Raw genomic sequence first — 26,647 nt, 5'->3', positions numbered from 1 at the left:
ATATATGATTTGTAAGTTACAAGTTTAATGGCACTTTCAAAAGTGTCCATTTTAAAATGATGATATTCAATGTATTCATTTAACTTCTTAAGATTCAAAATCATTCTATATTCTCCATTCTTTTTTGGCCTTAAAAATATAGGCGATAAAAACTGGTCTTTCATTGACTGAACTTCTTTAATAACATCAATTGCCAGTAACTTTTGAATTTCATTTGAAACAATATATCTTTCTTTTGAGTTAAAGACAGATTTTACATTAAAAATGTCTTGCTTAGGTTCAACATTATCTATGAACTCTATATGACAATGGCTTACAATATCTAAAATGAATTTGTCAGAGGTAATTTTTTCCCATTCATTGGAAAACTTTTTCAATACACCAGCTTTAAAACAATGACTTACTTCATTTGATGTATCTAATACTTCTGTAGATTTCCTCCTCTCTGGGATTTTTTTGGAATAGGGCTGGAACCTCGACCTTTTCCACCTCCGAAGCCACCTCTTCCTCCACGGTAGCCACCTCTGCTAAATGTACCTCTGTGGCCTCCTCTACCACCTCTGAAGAAGCCCCCGCCTCTATCTCTGCCATTACCAAACTTCAACTTGTTTCCCACTTTGGAACAATCTTCAATGTCCTTTGCAACTTTGGAGACGTCATCTCCAAAAAGGTTGTTTGTGTAAGGAACAGAGTGTGAGCAGAGAGGCACATATTCTGCCATTATTTCGGTCTTTAAAAAATCCCTTCTAGTCATATTTAATTGGCGGTTTGCATGGCCCAACAAAGCCAATACATCATTACATTTGTCAATGTATTCTCCGCTACTGGAGTTACCATTGTCGTTTTCGTCAAGAGCCATTTTGTTGACAGTTTTTGTTAGAATTGTTGCTGCGTTTACAATAATTCTTTCAAGAAATTGTAATTTTTTATCAGCAGATTGTGCTCCTGGTGAAATTACATTCCACATGAGCTGGTTTATTCTTACTACAGACAAACCTTCACAATTTTCAGGTCTGGCATTGTTTTCATCTTTAGTTAAAACAGAGTATTGTTCCTCATTCATACCATTCCTGAACAACTCATTTACATTATTTGCCAAGACCTCATCAATTTTGTCATCATAAATTTCTTGAACCCTACATCTCTTAGACATAGATGAAAACCTATTATCATCTTTGTTCTGCTTCTTAGCAGGTGGTTCATTTTCATTGTCTACATTTTCTCCATCCTCATGGGGGTTTTCTTCACCTTCATCATAATTATCATCATAATTATTACCCTCATCATATTCTTCAATGTCTTTTACACGGTATTTTAAAGACCTGATATCGTCAGACTGCCTTTTCTGACCTTCTTAAATTGATACCAACATTGTCATGATTGCATCTTGTTTGAATATATTTGCAGATGTAGAAGGGCCAGGGTTCTGAGTTTCAGTATTAGTATTAACCTTCGCTGGTTTCTTACCCTTTACACTTGAATTATTTGAAGTGTTAGCTCCGCCACTCGCGGAAGCTTTCGACTTAGTAGAGTCATGTTTCCTTTTTCCAGCCGCGCTGGAAACGGAACTAAACTTTTCAGACAGAAGTTCATCTTCGTCAGTAATACTAACGTCTTCATGCGAAGACTTTCTTTTTGAGGCGGACCCCTTCTCTATCATTTTCTCCGCCATGTGTTTTCTTTATAATAACTGGTTTACGGCAATGTGCCGAAAACAGGTAAAAGTCGTAAATTTTTTCCCGAATTACATTCGGTGATTACTAACTTTTATTTAAATTTTATATCAAATTTTTATTAATGATAGAATGAAAATCAACTTTGTTGATTTAATTTAATCTAAAGTTAGGACAATTCGAACCACGTCCGAACTGCCCAAGAGCTATCAGCACACTGAAGTTCAGACATGCGCAGCACAATCTCATTTGGTCCCGGAAGTGTTACAACGAAATAAAATTGGTGTAAGGTGTACGTGTCCAACTGGCAGGTATCATCTGACCTTGATCTCATTTTTAAGGTTTAGTGGTCAAAGTAAAGTATTTTGGTTTTGGTCTTTTTTTCTAAATGCAATAGATCACCTATATTTCGTTTATGAAATATTATATGATGGTCTCTCAGGTTTTTATTTGACCTTGACATTAATTTCACGGTGCAGTGCTCAGTGTTAAGTTTATGGGTTTTGGTCTGTTTTTTCTTACAACTATAAGCAATAGGTCAACTATATTTGTTGTATGGAAGGATTGTTAGCTGTGTATGCCTGACTGGTATGGTTCATCTAGCTTTGACCTCATTTCCATGGTTAATTGGTCAATGTTTAGTTTTCTTGGTTGTCTGTTTCTTAGAAACTATAAACAATAGATCAACTTAATTTAGGTTAACTATGTTTAAAGCATATTTGGTGTATGGAATGATTGTAAGGTGTACATGTATTTCTCGTTTGATTTATATGACCTTGACCTCATTTTCTTGGATCATGTTAAGTTAATGTGATAGTTGTAGTAAAGCTTTCTATTTAGGACTATCAACATGATATCAATGGTTAGTAAAGAAGGCAAGACTTTTCAGCGTGTGCATGCACTTGTTTTTCAGATACAAAAAGCAATGATGTTCCAATTGGTGTCAGGTGATTGTCAATGATTGTCAGGTGTACATGTTTGTCAGGTTTAATCCGATCTTGACTTCATTTTCATGGTTTGTTGTTAAATGTTTAGTTTGAATGACTTGGCATGGTTTTGTTTGTTTTTCAGATTCATCAACTATAAATAATGAGATCACTATATTGGGTGTATGGAATGATTGAAAGATGTATGTGTCTGGCATGTTTCATCGGCCATGACCTAATTTTTCATGGTTCATTGGTCGATTTTAAGTTTTCATGGTGTTGTCTTTTTTTTAATAGTCCAAGCTACTGGTCAAATATTTTTGGTGTATGGAATGATAGAATAGTGGTCTGGCAGGGTACAGAAAGTATGGGGGATGTATAGCCATTCAAGGTTGTTAAAAACTTCGATCATTATGTGACAGGGTTTATCTGACCTTGACCTCATTTTTAAGGTTCAATGGACGATGTTTAATTTGTAATATGTACTAATTGGAGGACAAAAATTGACAGATTTTTCCACTTGATGATTTTATTGCTTGATTAAACAATGAAGAACAATCATACTAATATCAGTATGGTTTACAACATACACTTATCACATTTATATTGTAATGTAACACACAATTATCACATTTATATTGTAATCATTCAATATGTAATGTTAGACAAATTCTGAAGTTCTCAAAACATCTACAAATTATAGAGTGAAACCTGACTAAACTGAAAACCTGCATGAACCAAACATGTTCTTAAGCACAGTCATATCAAATTGTATGCGTTGCAAACCTGAAAAACTGAGCATTGGTCAAAACAGAACAAATTTTGAAAGTCCTGAAGAACTTCAGTTTAACAGGTTTCACTGAAGTTATAATTTATAAGGGATGACTTTCAAAAAACAGCAGTATTAACATAAAATAAAAAGCCCTATGTTTGAAAACACTAGTTTCCTTCCCATTGAGTTGCACCAGATAATAAAGCAGTCCTAATCAATAAAACTGCTGATTGGCACATGTTATATTTAATAGTGCTTTGATACAAGCATCAGTCTAATGTTTGTTCATTAGCCCTTTTGTTATATTAGAGGTATATTGAGAATTGACACAAGTTGTACTTTACTTATTTTACATACTCATCAGCCATACCTGTAACGAATATGATATTCGCAATAAAAACACATAATTTCTAATTGCAAAATTTTTCTGGTAAAGGGGAGATAACCCCATTTGAAATATTTTTCATTATAAAAATAAGAATATTGCCAATGAGACAACTATCCACCAAAGACTAAATGATGTTGATTCAATTGCACATTACACATACATAATACGTAGGTGTTTGAATTCTGTTATTTACACCAAGTTTAACTTATGTTTCTCGTGATGCCTCTAATATGTATCACTTCAAAAAATTCATTCAAACAATAAATGAAATAATATGTCATGGATTATATTAATGATTTCTACTGTACATAAACAAATTGCACAATCAATTTTTAAGAAACCATTTTTTAAATCTTATAATTTCCCTAAAGAGATATTATAAATGTATAAATATTTATGATAACAGGATATTTGTCTTAATATTATTCCTAATAGAACCAACAGATTTGTTCAGAAGTTCATCTTAAACAAAAAGTTAAATGTCACAATTTCACTCAATATACAGTACAAATGTACCAAAGTTAAGTTGAGGTAAGCAAATGGCTAGTCATACTGAAGTATAACAAAACTGCATATTCTTTCAAAAACTAAACAAACAATTATCATATGAGCTGCGTCTTATAAAAATTAAGGGGGCTCCTGGGTATAAATCAATTTTTTTTTCTAATATAGGATTTCGCTATATTTTTTTTTAAATGAACTTTATCATATACTTAAAAGAAAAATGAAATAAAAAAATGGGGTCACCGTTCATTTAAGCTCACATTCTGCCTCCGGAAGAAGCATACATTTTTGTTAATGACCTTTTTTTCTGTTGAACTAATAGGAGAAATAAAGGTACATGTAATATCGAAATAAAAAAATAACCTAATTACAGAAATCACTTAAATTTTACAATTATTTAGTTTATGTACACCTTATTTGAAAACAATGATAAAAAATATAGGTCGCCGATGAGTTGAAAAAGATATTTCAAATTTAATGCCAAAAATTGGCATTTTTGTACCAAAGAGAGATAATTTGGAGCTTTTTCAATGATATAAAAAATTTTAAAAGTCACCTGGGGCCAAACCAAATCGATTTTTGGGGTTGATTTTTGTACCATATCATAAAGTAATAACTAATAGTGTAATAAATAAAATTTATAGTGAAAAAATAAAAGTTTAATTTTTGCTGAAATTTTTGTACCCACGAGCCACCTTAAGGTTAGCAAATGGCTAGTCATATTGAATTTTAAACAAAACTGCATATTCTTTCAAAAATTAAACAAACAATAAACATATGAGCTGCGTCTTATAAAAATCAAACTTATGCAAATGATCATCAATACATCTGTTAACCATTTAAGAGATAACTGTATTGTATTTGAAGCTTTAAGGACGTCCATTGGTAGTTTTACTGTCGCAAAATTAGTTTACCTGGCGACACGGAGCAGAGACAGGTAAACAGGTATTTGCGACAGTTAAACTACCGATTGACATCCGCAAAGCTTCAAATACAATACAGTTATCTCTATTTTAATGCAAAACAAGTTCATAATTAAATTTCAATCATTATTTCAGTGTAAAATCTTCATTAAAGAAAATTCCGCGAAAAGATGTTATCTTCTTTGGTCCCTACACTAGGTGACGTCATAGGTATGCTTCCGGCGTCAAACACAAACACCGTGCATTTTCTGGCTTCTGTGCCGCTTCAGAATGTAATAAAATTTGATAAAAAGAAGATTTTTAGGCGCAATAAGTGAGTTTTTTGCTTATTATTGTAGAAATAACATGTCAATACGTTCCGAAATTCAAAATGTCGGCTTCCTTAGTTACAGACAAGGAGATAGAGAATTTTACGCTTGCTGTCATCCAATCAGAACGATTGTTACAAAATAATTGCATTAGAATTCGGGATGAAAACATCTCTATGCAAAATATGCAACTGTTTCAGAGTTACGTTGATATAAGGAACCTACAAAATAGATCAAAATACAGCTTTCATTTCCTATTTGAATGTTATAAAACAATCAAAGTATGTTTAATGTAAACATGCACTTGCACAAGATTGATTTCTATCCAAGGCAGCAAATATGTCTAAATTTGACCAATGCTTTTTCTAATGTATTTCCTAGTACTCAACATAATCTAGAATTCAATTAATGTAAATGTATTTTGCAAAAATTTTGAGTCCTCCATTCCAAATGAAAAAAAAAATCCCTTTGAAATTCAGAAAACAGTTATGGTTCCTAGTTAAAAAATGTTTTTGAAGAGTAAGATACTACTGCTTAAATACAAAGGTGTTATACATGTATAAATAATAAATAATGATGGAAAGCCAGGCTAAGATACTAAGGTACTTTCAGTTGTTCAATCAGTCATTGACAAGGGGCATAACTCTGATTGTTAGAAATGTGATAATATTGAAATTCAAACCAGAATTGCATTTCATAGTATACAGTTACAAGACCTATTCTCACTATACAGTATGGGTTTTGCTCAATGTTGAAGGATTCATTTGGTTTAGTTGTACAGTTGTCTCATTGGTAATCACAACATATCTCTATAAAATGGTAATCACAACATATCTCTATTTTTATATAAAGTTACCATTTGAAACCATTTAAACTTTAATATTAGAGATAGTTCAATTTATGTTTTACACATTAGATACTTTAGTTAGACAGATTTTTCAGAGGGCTTAACAAAGCAGTGCTCATTTCACAAATCCCACTTTTTTATTAACCCTCCCCCTTTCTTCCTGTATTTCTGAGATCCCTCTTTTCATCCCCCTACATCCCAAATCCCATACACATGTGTCATCCCCCACGGAGTGGATTTTAATTGAATCATCCAATTTGTACAGTATAATAACAATGTATGCGGTATAAAATTTATGATAACATTGGTACATAAAATAAAGAGTTAGACACATTATTTGTCATTAGAAATCAGAAACAAATCTCTTTCTGAAATGATACTGTAAGTATGATCAATAAACTGACATAGAAGTAGAAGTATATGAAGATGTAGATGATAGTTTGCACATTTATTGCACATTAGTTTGAACACACATGAAAAAAAGAAAGTAGGCTAAAAATAAACACACCGTTCATCTTTCCTGTACCGTCTAAAAATATTGCACTTTTCATTCTCAACGATTAGTTCACAGAACCTAAGACCTTTATAAAAGCTAGAAAATTTGAGTATTATTGTAAAACTGGATGACATAATTCTTCCTTAGTGACAATACATTTTCAAATAATGAAACCAATAATACAAATATGATAAAGATATATGCTGTTTTATGATACAAGAAAGAATTAATTTTGATACAATTATTAATAACTAAAATCAAAATTAAAAGGCATACTAGTTCAAATTACTACTTTCTGATGTAATAAATGTCAATGCATGTAATGTATTCATATCATTTGGCCAGTTCAGAATCTAATGCATTCTGGGTAATATTTTCAAAAGTATACACTGAAATGTTGATTGGTTTAAAACATCATCCAACCAGTTACATCTTTCCTTTCAAATATAAACAAAAATCATTTTTGAAAGGGAGAATTGTCAAACTTGATATCATTTTATAATTTTGAATGGGAAAAGTGATCTCATACAATTTATACATTGCAAATTAAATGCATTGAAATTTAATACATTGTAATATCAAACTATTGGAAGAGCAGAAATGATCACATTGTAACATGACACAACCTAGAAAATGACATTAATAGAAAGGGACACACAACCAATAAAAGCTGCAAGAAAAACAATAAAATAAAAACAAAGATTTAAACAACTAAAAATAGTATAATCACACAATGCTTGCCCTAATATGTTTGGTATAATGATTTAAAAACATTTCTAGTAGCTATTTTTGAGATCCCTCAGAAATAAAATTCAAACTTCATTATGTGACCATACAAAAAGGGGTTACCTGTGGATTCATTTATTTTTGTGGGTACCAATTTTCATAAGTGAAGGAAAACTTGCATGTTCATGGCCATTTAATTTCGTGGTTTTGCCAAAGTCTTTATGCAAGCCTTTAGAAAATTTGTCATTCAAAATTTAATTTCGTGTTTCATCTTTATCCACGAAATCCATGTAAATTGGTGTCCAATGAATAATAATGAATCCACAGTATACGATTAAATACCTTACTAAGACAAATGTGTTTAAAGGTGGTAAATAATACTACAGGGAGATAACTCTGTAAAAATCAGCTCAACGTTTTAATCACATTCGATTGTTAAAGATATATTAAGCTTCTCAATGATTAAAATTAGTATTTGTCAACCTGTAGTACATTTTATATCTAACTATTTTTTTCTGATATTAAAGTGTGTGGTTCAATTTCTTTAAAAAATTTGTCAAAATTTTATGAAAATTAAATGAATCACATCAATTTTAATCAAGGTGTTTGTGTCTGTTGACTCAAAATTTGATCTGAAACTCCCTAGACATAATTCAAATGAATATCGTACAAAAGAATAGGCAGATAAATTTGCCGTTTCAGAATCTAATGCATTCTGGGAAATGTTTTCATAAGCGTACACCAAAAGGTTGTGATTGGTGAAAAATGTTCTAAACAATTAAAATTCAACCAATGACGTACGTAACATTATTTTCATTTTGGTGTACAAACAATGACATTACCCATAGTCCTTTAGATTCTGAAACGGCGAATTGGTGACTGATACATACATGGATGGACAGCAAGAGGAGGTTGTTATCAAGAGAGAATTAAAAAAGAAAGAAACAGTTTGTCAACACATTGTCTAAAAATCATTAGAGAAACAAATTCTACAACCATATCTTGTGTGAAAAAACATTTTTCAACTCATAACAGTATAATTTCTAATTATTTAACAAGCTCTGCAAGCCTGACATTTTTTTATTTTGAAAATTTATCTGTCTCAAAGAGTAGAAATATTGTTTCACATTCAATTCAGAGTTTATCAAAATGGGCCTACATAAGGTATTAAAAAAATTATATACATTTGTACATGTACAATGTACAAGCAAATAAAATCAATAATAAAAGTAAAACGAAAAATTAAGTCATAATACAACGTGAACATACAACCTAAACATTGTCATGTAAAAAAAATATTCCTAAATTTCTAATACATGGTAAGCACTATAAAACTGAATGTTAAAATGATTTAAAAAAAAAAAACCAACTGATTGAACACTGTAACTTGTGTGACTAGACCATTGTAAAATGCACAAACAAATAAAAATGTTATATTGTATCAAAAATGTTTTTATACAATCAGTAAATTCCAAACTCTATTCCAATTCACTAATTCAGAATTCAGACTATAATGGGTAATTTAAATGTTTAATATAATAATTGAAAACAAAACGTTAATACAAATTTATTTATCTAAACATATTCATCCATTTGTAAGTATAAAGGAGGTGACCATTTCAATTTTTCCGATGGAATAATTATTTTCCCCTTTTGAAAATCTTGTTTTATTCATACTTTAGTACATATTTATTTTGTTCAAATATATTTTCATTTTTATTTAGTTTTGGGCAAAGTTATTTATTTTCAGTTCTTACCAGGCCAAAATATTTATTTTCATTCTGTTTTGGGCAAGGGTATTAGTTTTAGATTCTTAAAGGACCAAAATATTCATTTTCATTCTGTTTGCAGGCAAGGTTATTTATTTTCAAGTCTTACTAGACCAGAATTTATTTTTCAAAATCCAGCAGGCCCACCCCTGAATATCAATTTAATAAAGATGGGTTTCAACTAAACTCACAAACTGAAAATAGCTGACTGAAACTTGAAGTGTCTGTTTTTTCAAATTTTCATTTCCATATTTTGAAATTTTCCTTGTTAAAGCCTAGACGTAGGATCCTATAGATCTTACAGAAGTTTCGTAAGAATAGTATTACATATCATCTTACGGAGTAAATTACACCTATTAAATATGGTTGTCTTGGGAATAAAAGCAATTTATTTTGTATCTCCATGTAACATTATAACTACATACTAGTGATAATGTTACAATTCAAATAGGATCAACAGATTAAATACGACATTTAAGCATTGTTAAAAGTGTTACAAGTAGTTGACATTTGCAGATCAAAATTAACTTTAAAAAATTGACCTACAAACATATTATTATGGGACAACTAGTATTGGTTATAAAAGAGGTCAATGTTGAATAGAAATCAAAGCAATCATGCCTCACCATCAATATTAAAATCTAATTCTAATTCTTTTTGATTGATTGAAAATTGATTAAATGTTTGAAAAAGTGTTCAAGAACAGTGGCAGATCCAGGGGGTGCAGGGGTTTCATTATCTTTCATGTTGACTGGTACTTTCCACGTTTCTAGGTGGTACTTTTCAATTTATTCCATGAATATCATATATAAAAATTCATACATTTAGGTGGTACTTGTCAATAGCATAGGAGGGTAAAAGTACCGGGTACAGCCTCCTAATGAATGGTCTGGGGGTGGGGCATTTTTGGGGGTTGGAAACCCCCTCCTTTTTGTTCAGAAGATCAATGCATTTGAATGGGGACATATGGTTGGAACCCCCATTTATCCTGGGTTGGAAACCCCCCTTTTTAAAAGTGACTGGATCCACCTCTGAAAGAACATGCAGAAAATTATAAAAAATTTCAGACATTTTGTTGTGAGAGCAGAAGTTATGTTTAACAAAGTTTTCTTATGTCTTCAACTGTTCCCATAATATTTTAAGACCTTCAAATGACATTTGCCCTTACTACATAATAAATTCTACTTTTAACCCATTATACATTAAGGATCCCATTTAACTCCAAACATTAATTTACAAACCTGATAAATAATTAATAAAATGTTACATTATCAATAATTCATACTAATCATAAATTCAGTAAAATATTAATTTATACATTTATTTTTCAAAATAAACAGAAATGGATTCACCTTCAACATGTTCAATTAACTTTGAATATTGAGTAAATCAACACAGTCTTTCTTTTTCTTTGCTTTATATATAATATAAACACAGGAATTCTATTACATTGAACATGTAAAAATTTACATTGTGTACATCTTGATAACTGTTAAATGTTATATTTCTCACTATTAAACCTAACAGTAACAATATGACATAAAAAGATATTCTTATTGATTATAATTGCTAACAGAAATGGCAGAGGCTAGAAAAACGACAACAAATTTTGACAATGGCGGGGATCATTTGACATAGTGGAAGATAATTAAACGTGGCAGGGATCATTTGAAAGTGGCAGAAGATATTTTAACGATGGTGGTGTGCCATCATAAAACAGGTCATGGAGATCCCTAATCTCAATGTTAATATTAAAGGCATAACATATCGAGTAGCAAAAAATCCAAAATTAAATTGGCATTAAAAAAATATAAAACAAAATTAGCAATTACAACATATGTTGTAAAATTAATACATATGTTGATGTCATTGTCACAAAACTACAATACACAAATGTTCTTTAATCTTTCCATATTCAGTCAACATGGTCAATTATAACTGCAAAAATATTGTATTTGCAAGATTTATTTTGGATTTATAAAACAGATATTTAACATGTTTAAAAAAAAGAAACATAAGCTTTAATCAAGTAACAATAAAATAATAAAATTTATAACTCTTTTTGTTGAGTGAAAACAGTTAAATTTATGTTTCAATTACATTAAAATGAATCAGTTAAAAGTGAAAAGAAACAAAACATATAATCAATATTATTTTATCATAAAATGAACTTTTACTTGAACAAGTGATGGAGACAACAGACTGTGTCTCACATGTACATATGTAATACATCCTGATAATAAATAATACATATGTGTAGCAGAAATGCCTGTATACACATAGAACCTATACATACATAGTACAATGTAGCAGTACTGCATGATCACAAAGCACCATAATCATTACACATCAATTTCTAAACAACAACTTGGCAAAATTAAAATGCATTACTGATAGAGCTATTGTGTCTTGTCTTTCGACTACCTTCATCTTGTTCAAGCACTTGACGATTGGAAAGAGCTTTAGTCCGATGAAAATCTATCTCAGCATAGGAACTGGGTCCTGGTGCTGAGGGAACAGTTGCATCGATCGAAGAAGGGGAAACAATCCCTGTTGAGGGTTTTGAATTTGAAAAATTTCCTGGACCCACTTCAATATAATTTAACTGATGAACTGCTGTGTTTTTAGGATTAATATTTGTATATTCTGGTTCCCTTATCATTGGAGAAGGGGGTATTGCAGGTTTGGATTCCAGTCGTCCATTATCTTGTAATGGCCCCACGTTTATATATTCTGCTGGTCGTTCCGACTCAAACGCTGAATCTTGATCAAAAACTTCATTCATGTTTGTGTCATCACAGTCAATAATATCTATAGAAGGATGTCTCCCGTCAGAATCTAATCGTCTTTTTATGTTTGTTTGGTCCTGCCTTGCACCAGAAGCTTGTCCATTCATATTCAAATTTAAATTTGTTAAACTCTCAGTACTGGTAGGAAAGTCAGGGTCAATATAGTTTAACTTTGGATCAGTTTGTTGCAATGGATTGTGTAGAAAGTCTATCAGGGCAGAAGCAGCAGTATCTGCCGTGGACGCTGCAGAGCCATTGGCTCTTACAGGAGCTGTATTCTGGTATGTGTGTTGTTCATGTTCGTTTACAACAGTCTGATTGACATAATTCATTTCACGCATACTTGAAAGTCCTGTATTTTCATTAGGAATAGAAAAGGCCATCAAATCACTCATTTCAATTGTTGATGGTGGTCTACTGTTTGAATGTCCATGGTTATCAAATGCCCGACTGGAAGACAAATCTCCCTGTCCTACTCTCATTATACTTTCCTGAACAGCTCTAAACAAAGTCTCTGCTCGTCTACATTTAAAAGCATAAATTCCCGGCCCAGTGTAGCAGCGACGCCCACTTTCAAAAGAGAACAATTCTTCCTCCCATCCGTAACGTCTTAAGCACCGTAATGGCCATGTAATATGGTCTCTGCCTTTTTGACGAAGAATAAGATCTGTATCAGTTATTTCAATTTTTCCAGGATTGTGTTTTATACCATTTTCATCAACATTGTAAACTCTGAATACCAATGAATTTCTCCCTCCGTCTCTTTTTGACAAAATACAACCCATTCTTCATCACACTGACTTCATGTATCTGTAAAATAAAGGGAAATAATAGGAAAATTTTAGATTATTCTTTAAAGCCCATTTATTCTATGTAGATATATGAGGGTCGTAATGGGGGTACCTTCATGAAGAATAACGGTAAAAATTCTTGCCAAATGACGTTAACACTAATTTTTGGTGTATGACGATAAAATGTACACTTTCTTTTTTCCAAAAATGACAGTAACGATAATTATTTGAGACCTCTGATGAATCACAATAAGGATATTTTGACAAAACACGGTAAAATTTTAACCAATTTGACGCTAACGGTAGCCAAAAATGACTGTTTGACGCCCGACATTAAAGGGCATTACTACCCTCATATATACTGTTCATGACTACATCCTATAACAAGTTTTCAAACATATTAATATTGCATGCATGTATTAGAAATAATAAGTCTTGAGCCTGTCATTCAATGGTTGCTGTTTGTTGATGAATATCATATTTTTTTTTCGATCATTGTTTTATAAATAAATCGGTGTTGTTAGTTTTCTTATTTGACATTTGTCATTTTCAGGCCTTTTATAGCTGACAATTTATCTAGTTATACCTTTTTTCAAGGCAAAAAAGGCTTGTATGCTTCGATGTGAGCCAAGGACCATACTTTGACCTTCTTTGTCTCATTGACACTCATACTACATATATATATACTAGCAAATAGTAATCATTTACTTCTAGAAAGAAAAGGGCACTATACAAAAATAAACATTCAATGAAGACACATGAATAAAAGATGGATGTAAAAAATGTAGATGGTCAACAGATCAGTCACATGATATCCATAACCAATCAAATGTTAATCAAACCTTTTAAACCCTATTGCCAAGCACAGTCCTTCAAGCAGTTATCCAGAAAAAGAAAAAAACAGCTTAAAAGTCAAATATCTTAAATTTAACATTTACAAATATAACAGCAAATGAAATTATATATATTCTAGAAAATCTGATCAAATTATAACAATATTGTATTCTGTTCATTAACTTCCATTCTTGTCTCAAATAAATAAAAAAAATATATCTATATACAAAGCAAACTTACAAAAATGTATCTGTCATAGATTGAAAGATAAAATCCAATAATCCAGCAAATACTTGATGAAATGAAAACAAAACACTTTCATGAAAATCTACTTGACTGAATAAAAATGACAGCACTTTTATAAATCTTTATAGGTATATACTGATAGTCATAATTTCCCACACCATGTTCATGATGTTACATATTAAATGGATTAAAATATCTCAATTTTGTCCAAAATACATGTATATGAAGATAACATGATGATGCTTGTAGGATGAAAGCATGATACATCATTTCAAAATAGACTGATACTGTTTCAGGTGGCAAAATTATTTGTCCAAAATAGTTATTTATGTCATTGCTATTTCAGTATCAACAGAAAACAAAAATTACTGTACATATTAAATAACTTGTATTTTGTCCAATAATAAAAAAATTTTTGTTAGATGTATAAAATCCCTCGTGTCTTTAAATATTTATTGAATTAAATTGGTCGGCCTACAATTTTTGTCAGATTTATGAGAGAAAAACAAATCCCGGGTGTCTATACATTCTCATTAAACTAAATTGGTTGGCCTACGCTAAAACAAACCCACATGAAACACTAACAATGACTAAATCCTACAGTACAAATCAAAATAAGAATACACATGGTCTAATCTGACAAAATTTTAGTAGGATACCAATATCAGTTTATCTATAACATATTTATTTAATAGTCTAGATTTCATTCCCTTTAGTGACATTTTAATCAGTGAGGTATTGTTCTAATTATACATGTATATTATACAATTGAATTTTTCACTTGATTAAACTGCTAAATAAAGTGGAATAGTTTTGCTGTTTTTACCCCCAAAACAGTAGCTGTTGAATTTGAGTGCATCTAACATTGTAATGAGGGTAGTAATGCGCTTTACTGACAGGCGTCAAACAGTCATTTTCCGCTACCTCCAAATTGATCAAATTTTACACTGATTCATGAAAATAATATCCTTATCATGATTCGTCAGAGCTCTCAAATAAATATTGTTACCGTTTTAAAAAAAAAAGTTTTTTATGTGATTCTTCAAAATCATTAGATTTTTTGATCGTCTAAAAGAATGCACACATTTAATCGTCTAGCAACAAAAATTAACGTAAATATCATTTGGCAAGAATTTTCGCCGTAATAAGTCATGAAGGTATCCCCATTACTCCCCTGATCTAATGTTTGATCATTACAAGAAATGAATCAGTCAATATTTCAAGTTAACCATAATGAATAATTAATAAATTTTATTTTATTATTGTGTCAAATACTGATAATGACATAATAAAATATACATGTTCATTAAAACAATCAATACCCAGCCATTGAGTTGGCTAATGAGACACATAATGTATAACTAGAGGCTCTAAAGAGCCTGTGTCGCTCACCTTGGTCTATGTGAATATTAAACAAAGGAAGCAGATGGATTCATGACAAAATTGTGTTTTGGTGATGGTGATGTGTTTGTACGTCTTACTTTACTGAACATTCTTGCTGCTTACAGTTATCTCTATCTATAATGAACTTTGCCCAGTAGTTTCAGTGGAAAATGTTAGTAAAAATTTACAAATTTTATAAAAATTGTTAAAAATTGACTATAAAGGACAATAACTCCTTAGGGGGTCAATTGACCATTTCAGTCATGTTGACTTATTTGTAAATCTTACTTTGCTGTACATTATTGCTGTTTAAAGTTTATCTCTATCTATAATAATATTCAAGATAATAACCCAAAACAGTAAAATTTCCATAAAATTACCAATTTAGGGGCAGCAACCCAACAACAGGTTGTCCGATTCATCTGAAAATTTCAGGGCAGATAGATCTTGACCTGATGAACAATTTTACCCATGTCAGATTTGCTCTAAATGCTTTGGTTTTTGAGTTATAAGCCAAAAACTGTATTTTACCCCTATGTTCTATTTTTAGCCATGGTGGCCATCTTGGTTGGATGGCCGGGTCACCGGACACATTTTTTAAACTAGATACCCCAAAGATGATTGTGGCCAAGTTTGGATTAATTTGGTCCAGTAATTTCAGAGAAGAATATTTTTGTAAAAGATTACTAAGATTTACGAAAAATGGTTAAAAATTGACTATAAAGGGCAATAACTCCTAAAGGGGTCAACTGACCATTTCGGTCATGTTGACTTATTTGTAAATCTAACTTTGCTGAACATTATTGCTGTTAACAGTTTATCTCTATCTATAATAACATTCAAGATAATAACCAAAAACAGTAAAATTTCCTTAAAATTACCAATTTAGGGGCAGCAACCCAACAACAGGTTGCCCGATTCATCTGAAAATTTCAGGGCAGATAGATTTTGACCTGATAAACAATTTTACCCTGTCAGATTTGCTCTAAATGCTTTGATTTTGAGTTATAAGCCAAAAACTGCATTTTACCCCTATGTTCTATTTTTAGCCATGGCAGCCATCTTGGTTGGTTGGCTGGGTCACCGAACACATTTTTTAAACTAGATACCCCAATGATGATTGTGACCAAGTTTGGTTAAATTTGGCCCAGTAGTTTCAGAGGAGAAGATTTTTGTAAAATTTAACGACGACGGACGACGACGCAGGACGACGGACGCCAAGTGATGAGAAAAGCTCACTTGGCCCTTCGGGCCAGGTGAGCTAATAATTAAACTGTTAATAATTCACCCCACAGAATTGATGTGTTGAACCTACTTTATATTACATAATTAGTATCATTGCTATTCTCCAATTAAATCAATATCATATTTAATCAGTATAAATTGCTTCTGTTCTTCTTAAGATTATAAAAAATATTGCAATTCTAATTTTTTATGAATGTTTTATTTTCTTTTGTTCAATTTGGACACTTTCATCTACAGTAGTTGGACAAAAATGAGTTCCCACTCAAAAAATGTCCTATCATTTCAACTAAAATCGATATTTTTCAAAAAAATATTACCAAGTACTTCTTTGAGCGATTTTTATAAAATAGATACCATAAGATGCAGAAATGTCTGAAGATTTATTGTTTGTTTGACCATGATATTATTTATGCTTATTCTAAATTTCTGACGAGGTGAACACAAAGAAAAATATTTCTTGAAAAGTTTGCTATGTATTCTAACCAAATTAAAATCGTTAAAATTTGCATTTGTGTTAAACCCATTAGATAATGAAAACGAACTTCACCAAAATTATGGCCAAATAATTACATTAGATGTATGTTTCATTATAATACGTTATTCTGATTGGCTAACTGCACATCACGTGTTATTCCTTAAGCAGTTGCATTACACAATAAAACTTATCATTCATGATGCAACGAGGTCCCATAATAAAGTGCACATGTAAATTAAATAAAAACTTGATGTAAATCGTGTTTTCATGATCCTAGCTTAAAAATGTAATTATTAGTATTGAATGCTTCTTTTTGTAACTTCATAGGGTTGTAAAAGCGTTGACCGTGTGCACATTCTTAGAATGAAGCGCTTCTGTGCTTCATACAAAATGTACTTCGGTCAACGCTTTTACCACCCAATAAAGTTACAAAAAGAAGCATTCAATTCTTAAATATACAGTATACCGTGGATTTATTTATTTTCCTGGGTACCAATTTTTGTGGATTAAAGAAAACTTGTACATGTTCGTGGACATTTAATTCGTGGTTTTGCTGAAGTCTGCATACAAGTCTATAAGAAAATTGTTATTCTTTGAACATTTAATTTCGTTGTTTATCTGTGCCCACGAAATCAACAAAATTGGTATCCCAGGAATAATAATGAATCCATGTAAAAGTGAAAATGGTAATTTTTCCAAACTTGACCACCATCATTAACAACATATAAAAGTTTGAAAACCATTGGTCAAATTGGTTCTAAATATTTATTGGATTGAAACAACTGGAGTGGCCCTGGCCGCCCTCCATCATCACTGTATTAACTAAAATCCAGATTTACATAGATCTGGAAACCCTGTTAAAACCAGGTGCTCCGCATGGCACAGCTTTGTACGACTGCAGAGGTTAAACCCTGAACAGTTGGGGCAAGTATCGACAAAACATTCAAGCTTGATACAGCTCTGAATTTGGATTGTGATCAAATTTTTGACATAATATGGGTTTATTACACAAAAAAAAAGTCAAGATCTTACAAATCTATTGCACAATATTGTGCAATTAAAGATTCTTCTTCAAACTTTTAAAAAATTTGGAAAAAAAAATTGATAACTAACCCCACCCCCCCTTTTTTTTTGCAATTAGTCCAAAACCTGACATTTCTTTATACATTATTTACAAGTAGTTTAAGGGAGGTAAATCCAAACATACCCAACATTGTATGCTAAATGTTTATGAATTACCTCCCTTACACTGCTTTTAAATTGTCTTAATTGTCCATTGACCAGAAAAACCTAGTTTTCCTCCTTTTTTGCCCCTTATTCCATAACATTTTGAGCCATAACCCCCAAAGTCAGTACTAACTATCCCTTCATGGTATGGAAACTTGTGGTATAATTTCAGAGAGATTCATACACATAAAACACAAGTTATTGTTTGAAAACTACAAAAATGTTTATTTTGGGCCCCCTTTTTGGCCCCCTAATTCCTAAACTATTTGAACCATAACCCCAAAAATCAATACGAACTATCCCTTTATGGTATGGAAACTTGTGATACAATTTCAGAGAGATTCATACACATAAAACACAAGTTATTGTTTGAAAACTACAAAAATGCTTATTTTGGGCCCCTAATTCCAAAACTATTGGGACCATAACCCCACAAAATCAATCCCAACCTTCCTTTGGTAGTAATGAACCTTCCGGTAAAAATTTATAAAGATCCATTCACTAAAACTAAAGGTATTGTCCGGAAACTAAATGCGTTTTCGGACGACAATGACGACATGATATATAGCATTATATGATGCAAAAATTTATTTGCAGTCGTATAAAAACCCATAAAATATTTGACTGAAAGTACCATAATATATAAATGTAAAAGCTAATGGCCACAATATTTCAACTAATGTGAAAAATTGTTGAGTGAGTTGAGACAGGATATTGTCTTATTGATTTTATGGCATGTATAATTTACTTTAGGACTATCAAGGTGTCAATATTTGATATTCTATCATCTTTAAATGATAAGACAATTGTAGGACACAGACAATGCTGGACATTAAATAAGAAACAGTACTAGTACAGTGATTGAAGCTAGTTTGTAGTATATATAAAAGGATACAATTATACAAAAAGAGGCAATATTATAACATCTATCTATTTTCACACACACATCCTCCTGAATATGCATGAAATATTTGCCACTGGACGTTAAGCAACCATCAATCAATTATTTTCACACACAACTATCTGGACTTCAACAATGTTCAGTATACACATGTTTGATCTTTTTTTTTTTATACTTTAAGGCATATAAATTTGTATCTGGTGTTATCCAAAAATATAAGTATAATTTTTATTTAGTGTTAAAACACTTCTGAAAATTGCACTCCCTCAAACTGAAGCAGGTAATTAGTTGTAGACTAATCCTGATGAAGTGGAAATACCCATATACCAACATATGAGTGTAGGACAAGTCAGACTTGCATATAAACTTTAAGATTCAGGATCTAGGTGCCACAAAAGTTCTGGTCAGACAGAAAATGTGTCATTTATACAACAACATAATACATGTAAATAAATTGGGAATGTGTCCATGGGACACAGATAATGCCCCAACTTGCATATCATACAAAGTTATAAAGGGACATAACTAAAGAAACGTAAAAGTGGATCCACCCAAATTTGTATTTGATCTGAGATCAAATTGTGGTAATAAGAACCTAAGTATTGTGTAAATATATACATAAGTACACCAATTTTTACATTTGTGAAAGGACATAACTCTAGAACAGTTATTTGTATTAACTAGAATCTATATTTTGTGGTAATATAAGCATCTATAATACTAAAATTACGAGGTCCAATTTGTCAGCCGTCATCACGTAAAAACGACCAATCAAAAAATTCAACTTTATATATAACTAATATAGTACAAAGGTGTAGATTAAAAATTACACCACTCCAGGCCCTTTTGTTTTCCACGTAATTAATATTGCCAATAATTAAGAAGTTCCGGGTCGAGTCCGGTACCGATACCAATAGTATATTCACCTGTTACCGATTACCTTATCTGTACGTTCCGCATCTGACAGGCGCACCACCAAACGGTGTATTCAGGATTAATATGCTATATAGTATTACACGGGTCATAATCACAGGGTTGACACTACTTATTTGTCAAATTGTTACCTATTGTAGTATTTTAATCAGTTAGACTTTCTAAGATAACAATACGAATACTAAAAAAATCTGGACTAAAATAAGGCATATAGGTACAGTTTTCAATTTGTTAGTGGGCATGACGTAAAACAGCGAATCAAAGAATTCAATATTTATAACTAATATAGGACAATGCTGTTGATTAAAAAATACTCCATTCCAGGACCTTTTGTTTTCCAAATAATTAATATTATCAATAATTGATAAGTTCCAGTTCGACGGGTTCAAACAGAAAGATTTGAAAGCAGAGAAAACTGTGTATCTTATAATCAGCATGACTTTATCAGATGACAATACTAATACTAAAATAAGGCTTGCGCATAGTTATATACTTTAATTCAGTCACGGACCCGCGATATACGGGTGTGTTCTAGTTGAATATAAGTTTCATAACATTTGGTTGAGGCAAATTAAAGTTAGAGAACAGGAACCAACTTTGTGATGTACAGACCTATGAAAGGACATGGGTAAAACTTAATGCTCCCTGGGCTACAGAGTGGGCATAAAAAAGTTGTTTTTCCTACTTCTTGACAGGCCCTAAATTTCATGTCTTTTCCTTAATAAAGGCAACAGTATGAACTATACCGCTGTTCAAAAGTTAAAAAATCAGTAACACATTTTATGGCGACTCTAAAACAAGTCTAGAACATTTCTCTATAGTTAATGTAAAAGATTTTTAAAAATTCAATCATTTCAACTTGCTCCCTACCATATTTTTTCAGCCAGTTCAATGCTGTAAATAATTATCATCATCTTTTGGTTTGGCCTGAGTTTATATATATGAAAAACTTTCTGTATCATAATTTCTAGCAAATCCAGAGTATTGTAAATTCAGAAATTATTGCGATTTTGTCATTTTGGAGTAAAACAATTTCAATTTTTGCAGTATTGAGAAAAGTCTTGTATAATTCGTAGAAAAAAATTCAAAATGTGAGTTTAAATTACATTGAATTATTGCAATTATAACTTGAGCTTGCCTTTTTTCGCAATAATCAAAACCTTGCAAAATTTCAGAATTTACAGTAACCACATCAAGAATATAACTTCTACATATCCCTTAGCTGGACTATCATTATACTTGATTAATACAACCATGTGTTAGATAATCTATTTCCTCAACTTACTTAATTATATTGTTAACAGGAATGCATGTTTTTTGTAAGGTCAGGGTAATTTAAAAAGAATGTAGACGTAGTCTTTTTTCTTACCTTTAGAATTGTTTTATAGCATTCCTAAGGCCTTCTATTTATAAGTATTTCAGATGGACAAGTGAATAAATCAACCTATTTAGTGTTAAGCAAAAGAGAGATGTCCCTTCAACAACTGCTAAATCCATCTGCAATGCATTTATTGACAACTTTTTATTGCTTATTTAATACACATGTTTTGGCATACATGTTCAACAAAATATATACTGAAATTACACAACAGTGCAAAAAGAGTATATTATGTGGTTAGTGCCACAGGTACAAGGTATATGTTGACAAAAAACAAGTATAGAAAGAGCAAGCTTGAGGCACACAACTTTTAAAAAGTAATTTCAAATCCACCTAAAATTCAAACTGTATTTTATGGTCAACAACATTTTGGAATAAAAATTTACAAAAAATGTGGCTCAAAAATGTTGACTTCTCTTGAGCACATTTGACTAATGATCCTTAACTCATGTCACTTGACCATACATGTATATATAGGTATTAAGTATTCAATGAAAAAGTAAACCAAATGAAAATTGTTCAGAAAATAACTTTTTAAAAGTCTACCAGTCAGTATTACAAGTCAAATTTAATTGATGTGTGAAGGAATTTCAATTCCTGCAGTTAACCTCCATTCCATAAGTGGAAATTTCGACTGAAGATTAACCATTTAGAAGAAGTAGAAGAAGACTAGGGTTGCAAATGGAAGCAACTTTTACTCAAATAACCTCAATCAAAAACTTTAAACAGAAAATTAATAGTTCCCCTCAATGTATCTTTATTATAATTGGAATAATAGTCAGTTGGAAACCAAAACTAGACAGTGGGTCTCATTAGGGGGGTTCTAATCCGGGATCCCACTTACTGTTTTGCCAGATTCTTGTATCAGGCTTACACTGTTTATGTAAGCAATTTTCAAATTTTGTTTTAATCCCGCAGGACATCATTTCCCGTTTTCAGGGCACAATAATTTGACTTTCACGTGTCACCCTTACAAAAAATCGGCAATCCTGTGTCATGCTTATAGACCCCAATGAGACCCACTAGACAAAAATGATTCACCTCCTTTTCTACTTTTTTTTTTTTTAGGTTAGTTGCCACCTTTAACATGCTGAGAACCTCTTAGCATGTTCCTCTACATTATAACCATGATAACAGGCTGTTCGTTGGTGTTTCCCTGTTCAAACACAGCTGTCTTCTCTAAAAGGTTGTAACACATGTACATTTAACAAAAAAAACAGTTAGAAGACTGAATAAAAGTATGAAATGACAAATTTTTCACAAAAAAAATTAATCTGAATGGGAATGTGATCGATCTTCATGTAACCATGATAACAGTGTCAGATGACAGTCGAGACCAAATTTTGCTTCACATTTATCTCTAATTTGAGTTTCCCTTACATCATGGTGGACATTGACTTTCATTTGAATTTCATCATGTTAGTAATTACTTGTGAAAAAAAAATAGATTTTGAGGAAATTTATCATTTCCTTCAAAGTAAATTTAACCACATTTGTACTAAAATGTAAATACATTGGACATGTATAAATTTTCAATCTTTTCCCAAAGTTACATTAACCCTGAAATATGGGTAATATCAAAAAGGATATATCCTGGCAAAAAAGATTTATCCATGTAAATCTACCCAAATACAAGTTCTGAAATGGTTGGTAATTATAAATGAGACTGAAGTTACTCAGAAATTACAAATAAATGTTTGGATCAACTTCCCAGAGGTACACACATGTACATGTACATGATGTATGAAATCTTCAACTTGACAAAAATATCAACAATGTTGTATATATACATGTATATATCATACATGTAGTTAAAAGTGAAAATAAACACACTAAGGGATAATCTCACAAGTCAAGGCAGGCAATTTAAATGCAGTGGTTACAAAAAGAATTTCACATGGAAGTATCATATTGGCTTGGGGACCACACCCTACTATTTTTTTCAGACAGACAGAAACAAGCAACTGCTGTATGTCAAGTATCTGAAAATCTTTGGCCCAGCTCACAGACACTTATTTTCTATCCATGGCAACATCTACTTTACCTTTATAAACATGTATATAAAGATCTATAAAACTGTATTTCCATTATGCATGTTATGGTTATTGTCCAGGCCTGAATTTATATTTAAAATTTGTGATAAAAATGACAACTCCAATCATGCCCATAGGCACCTGTTTTCTAGTAGATCTAGCCATGGATAGAAAACAAGTGCCTATGCATATGTTGTGAAAATCAAAAGATGATACATTTGTACCAGCAGGATTCTAACCGTCACTCTCGGAATCTAAAGGCAGAGCTCTAACAAATTGAAGATCTTCCTTAACTCAACTAGTTAGACTACCTTTATATCTTCAGGTCTACAACACTCTTCCCCCTTTTCTTTTTTCAAGCTGCTTACCATCCATCTGAGCAACTCACAGATCCACTACTGTACAACCCTGAGACTTCTCCTCAGAAACCCTTGGGCCAGTTCTCTGCATGTCACCCTACACCTTTAACTGTCATTCTATGACCTGGTCAAACTTCATGACCATATCTAACATCGATCTGCCAGGCAATTTTCTATAAACACGATTAGTATCATGCATACCTGCCAACTTTTGAAAATGGCCATGGCGGTTTTTGTGCGCGGCACTATTTTTGAGGGTAGAATTTTTCGCGCCATTTTTTCGTGTGATGATTTGGCTCCTAAAAGTGGCTGACATACTTCTTTTTTGGGGGGTGATAGTTGAAGATGCTGTTATATAAACCCATCTTTTTTAAATTGTTTGATTGTTGTATTCTTTTTGTTGAGATAAACACCAGTAAGGTGACTTTATGTTTGTCTGATACATTGTCAACAAATTAAAAAAGTAATAATTTTAATAATTTAATAACAAAAAAACCACAAAATATATTATATGATCAATATCACAAGTTGTAATGTCAAACAGCCTTGGTGATGTTCTGTGCGTTGAATGACTTCTGGTGAAGAGCAGTACTAGAATGTTTGGAGACATCATTAAGGCCACCGTGGTCAACTGTAAAGTCTCTGTTGCAAACTTTACAAAAGGCATGTGACAATCCTAACGTTGATTTAGACAACCAGCCCCTGTACTTGAAATCATTCTCCCAAATCAAGTATTTGCATGAAGCAACACGCTTTTTCTTCTTAGGCAGTGACGGAACCATTTTGCAAGTGATAACTTTTGATAAACAACTAAAAATCCCTAATAATCTTGGATTCTTTGATTGTTTACTATGACGACATTAATCAACTGGTGAATGCGTGATCACTAAATTTTGATTGGATGAAATTTGTCAGACACGATTTGTCACCCTTGGGAAAACTTTCAAAAGTTCAAATCGGGAACAAAAATAATTTTCATGTAAATTTTACTAAAATCGTGTTTTTTGGCTATTTTGACGATCACGATCTTGTAATCGGGACAGAGGGTCAAAATCGTGTAGTACACGCCTAAATCGTGAAAGTTGGCAAGTATGATCATACACGATTTGTATCATTAGCAGATGCTTGTAGCACCATTGCCATGAAAATCCATGGATGGTACCAGCAGGATTCAAACACCCAATCAAGGGATCTCAAGGCAGCAATCTTACCAATTGAGACAAAGAAGATCTTCCCTAAATCAACTAGTTAGACTACCTTTATATCTCCAGGTCTACAACACATACATGTAACATGACATAGCTTCATAGGCCATACCCTCATCTTTCCTGGTTATAACATGAATTTACAAAATAATGGAAGCAGTTGCCAAGCTGAATATTTCTACTACTCACATATTCTAAGCTTCAACGAGGGGAACGTCTTCCTTCATCTACTGACAACGAAATGCTATGTGGTATACGGGCTTGCGAAATTATAGTACTGAGCACTACCACTGTCATGATCAGCTGTTGGCAGACTTCATTTTTAAGATTCCCTGGTTTGTCACACACTGTGACGTATCTCTTTTTTTAAAATATGTTAATGGGAGCTTACCTGCAATTAAAACTATATCATTTTCACTTAATTATAATGCAGGTGAGCGGTTCAAATCTTATAACACATGCCCATTTAAATCAGAATGTCAATAACTTCCGTTTGATTAAATTAACCTTGACCTTTCATCAATCCGATTTGAATCCGTGTTAAATTTTACAAAACCCCTTAGAATCAAAGCACTACGAGTACTATTGTCTAAAAGCGTAAGTTGAAGACGCATTACACATAATTATGTTCAAATCTTAAAATTATTAATTTCAAACGAGGGTTAAAAGTACGACGCCTTTTTTTTTTATAAGAATTAAGAAGGATTCGGGCAATATCGTCAAATTTAAATGTAAATTGATGAGGTGATTTTTAAAATAATGGTGCTCAGTTTGGTCAGTCTAGATCTTTCTAATTAAAATTGAAGTTCTTAAATACACAATTTCTTCTTTGCAAGTGTACAGTTATCAATAAATTAATTATTTTCTTAGAATATATAGGCTATTTCAGTTGTTTCATGCACAGGCACTCGTCTCAGAAAAAAAATCCTATATACCTTTATATAACACAAGGTACTTAACTCGTGATTTAGAAAAATGTCAGGCGGTAACGAAATGCCATTTTCTCAGCTGTCAACCCCACTAAAATTTGTTATGTGGTAAATCTTAATTGATTTATCTTCACAATGGTGTATAACACGCCTACTTTTGTTGTCGGATGATTCCGTAACAGTCCTACCCAAGTATGTCAATCGTAATTATAACGTCTACCTACACAAAATTGGCAATAAACGTCTCGCATTACAAAAACTGTTTGCAGAAAAAAATGTTATTTTTTGTCTGAATAGAATGTATCCCCAGTTAGTTAAATTGTTTAAGATACCTTGAAAAAAATCCTCGCAAGTGTTATTTGTGGTATGTCTAATAAATTACGAGTTTCCTTTTTCAGATACAATTTTTCCCATGACGTTAAGGTGGCTCGGCCCTTTACCAATGCGCATATTTTAACGCATGTTTCTTACGACGAGTGCCTTGGAAACGGTCGCTTTAAGGGGTCTTCTCAAAAATAGCTTTGACGACCTTGGAACGCGAGCGTGTATGAAAGCACCCTTGACGATGTAAACAAGTGAGGCTAAAC

At 31.9% G+C, this 26,647-nt stretch overlaps 2 protein-coding genes across 3 annotated transcripts; both read right to left on the bottom strand.

The window, feature by feature from the left end:
• Nucleotides 1-410: 410 nt before the first annotated feature.
• LOC143049500 (uncharacterized) lies at nucleotides 411-6,363 on the bottom strand. The gene is made up of 2 exons (XM_076223113.1): nucleotides 6,351-6,363; nucleotides 411-1,353 (listed from the first exon to the last, which is right to left on the bottom strand). Exons 1-2 carry the CDS (start codon nucleotides 6,361-6,363, stop codon nucleotides 419-421), a joined length of 948 nt encoding a protein of 315 aa, XP_076079228.1. The 3' UTR covers nucleotides 411-418.
• LOC143047665 (uncharacterized) lies at nucleotides 3,111-25,638 on the bottom strand. 2 transcript variants are annotated; one of them, XM_076220850.1, is made up of 2 exons: nucleotides 25,523-25,638; nucleotides 3,111-12,931 (listed from the first exon to the last, which is right to left on the bottom strand). In XM_076220850.1, the coding sequence occupies exon 2, from the start codon at nucleotides 12,904-12,906 to the stop codon at nucleotides 11,710-11,712; it is 1,197 nt and encodes a 398-aa protein (XP_076076965.1). In that variant the 5' UTR covers nucleotides 12,907-12,931; nucleotides 25,523-25,638; the 3' UTR covers nucleotides 3,111-11,709. The 2 variants fall into 2 exon arrangements, with proteins under 2 accessions (XP_076076965.1, XP_076076966.1); XM_076220851.1 differs by lacking the exon at nucleotides 25,523-25,638 and adding an exon at nucleotides 25,321-25,489.
• Between the last annotated feature and the right edge of the window lie 1,009 nt (nucleotides 25,639-26,647).

Source organism: Mytilus galloprovincialis, chromosome 10, assembly GCF_965363235.1.
Source record: "Mytilus galloprovincialis chromosome 10, xbMytGall1.hap1.1, whole genome shotgun sequence".
Classification (NCBI taxonomy): domain Eukaryota; kingdom Metazoa; phylum Mollusca; class Bivalvia; order Mytilida; family Mytilidae; genus Mytilus; species Mytilus galloprovincialis.
Note: the sequence above shows the minus strand (reverse complement) of the source record. Positions and strands in the feature narration are given on the sequence as shown.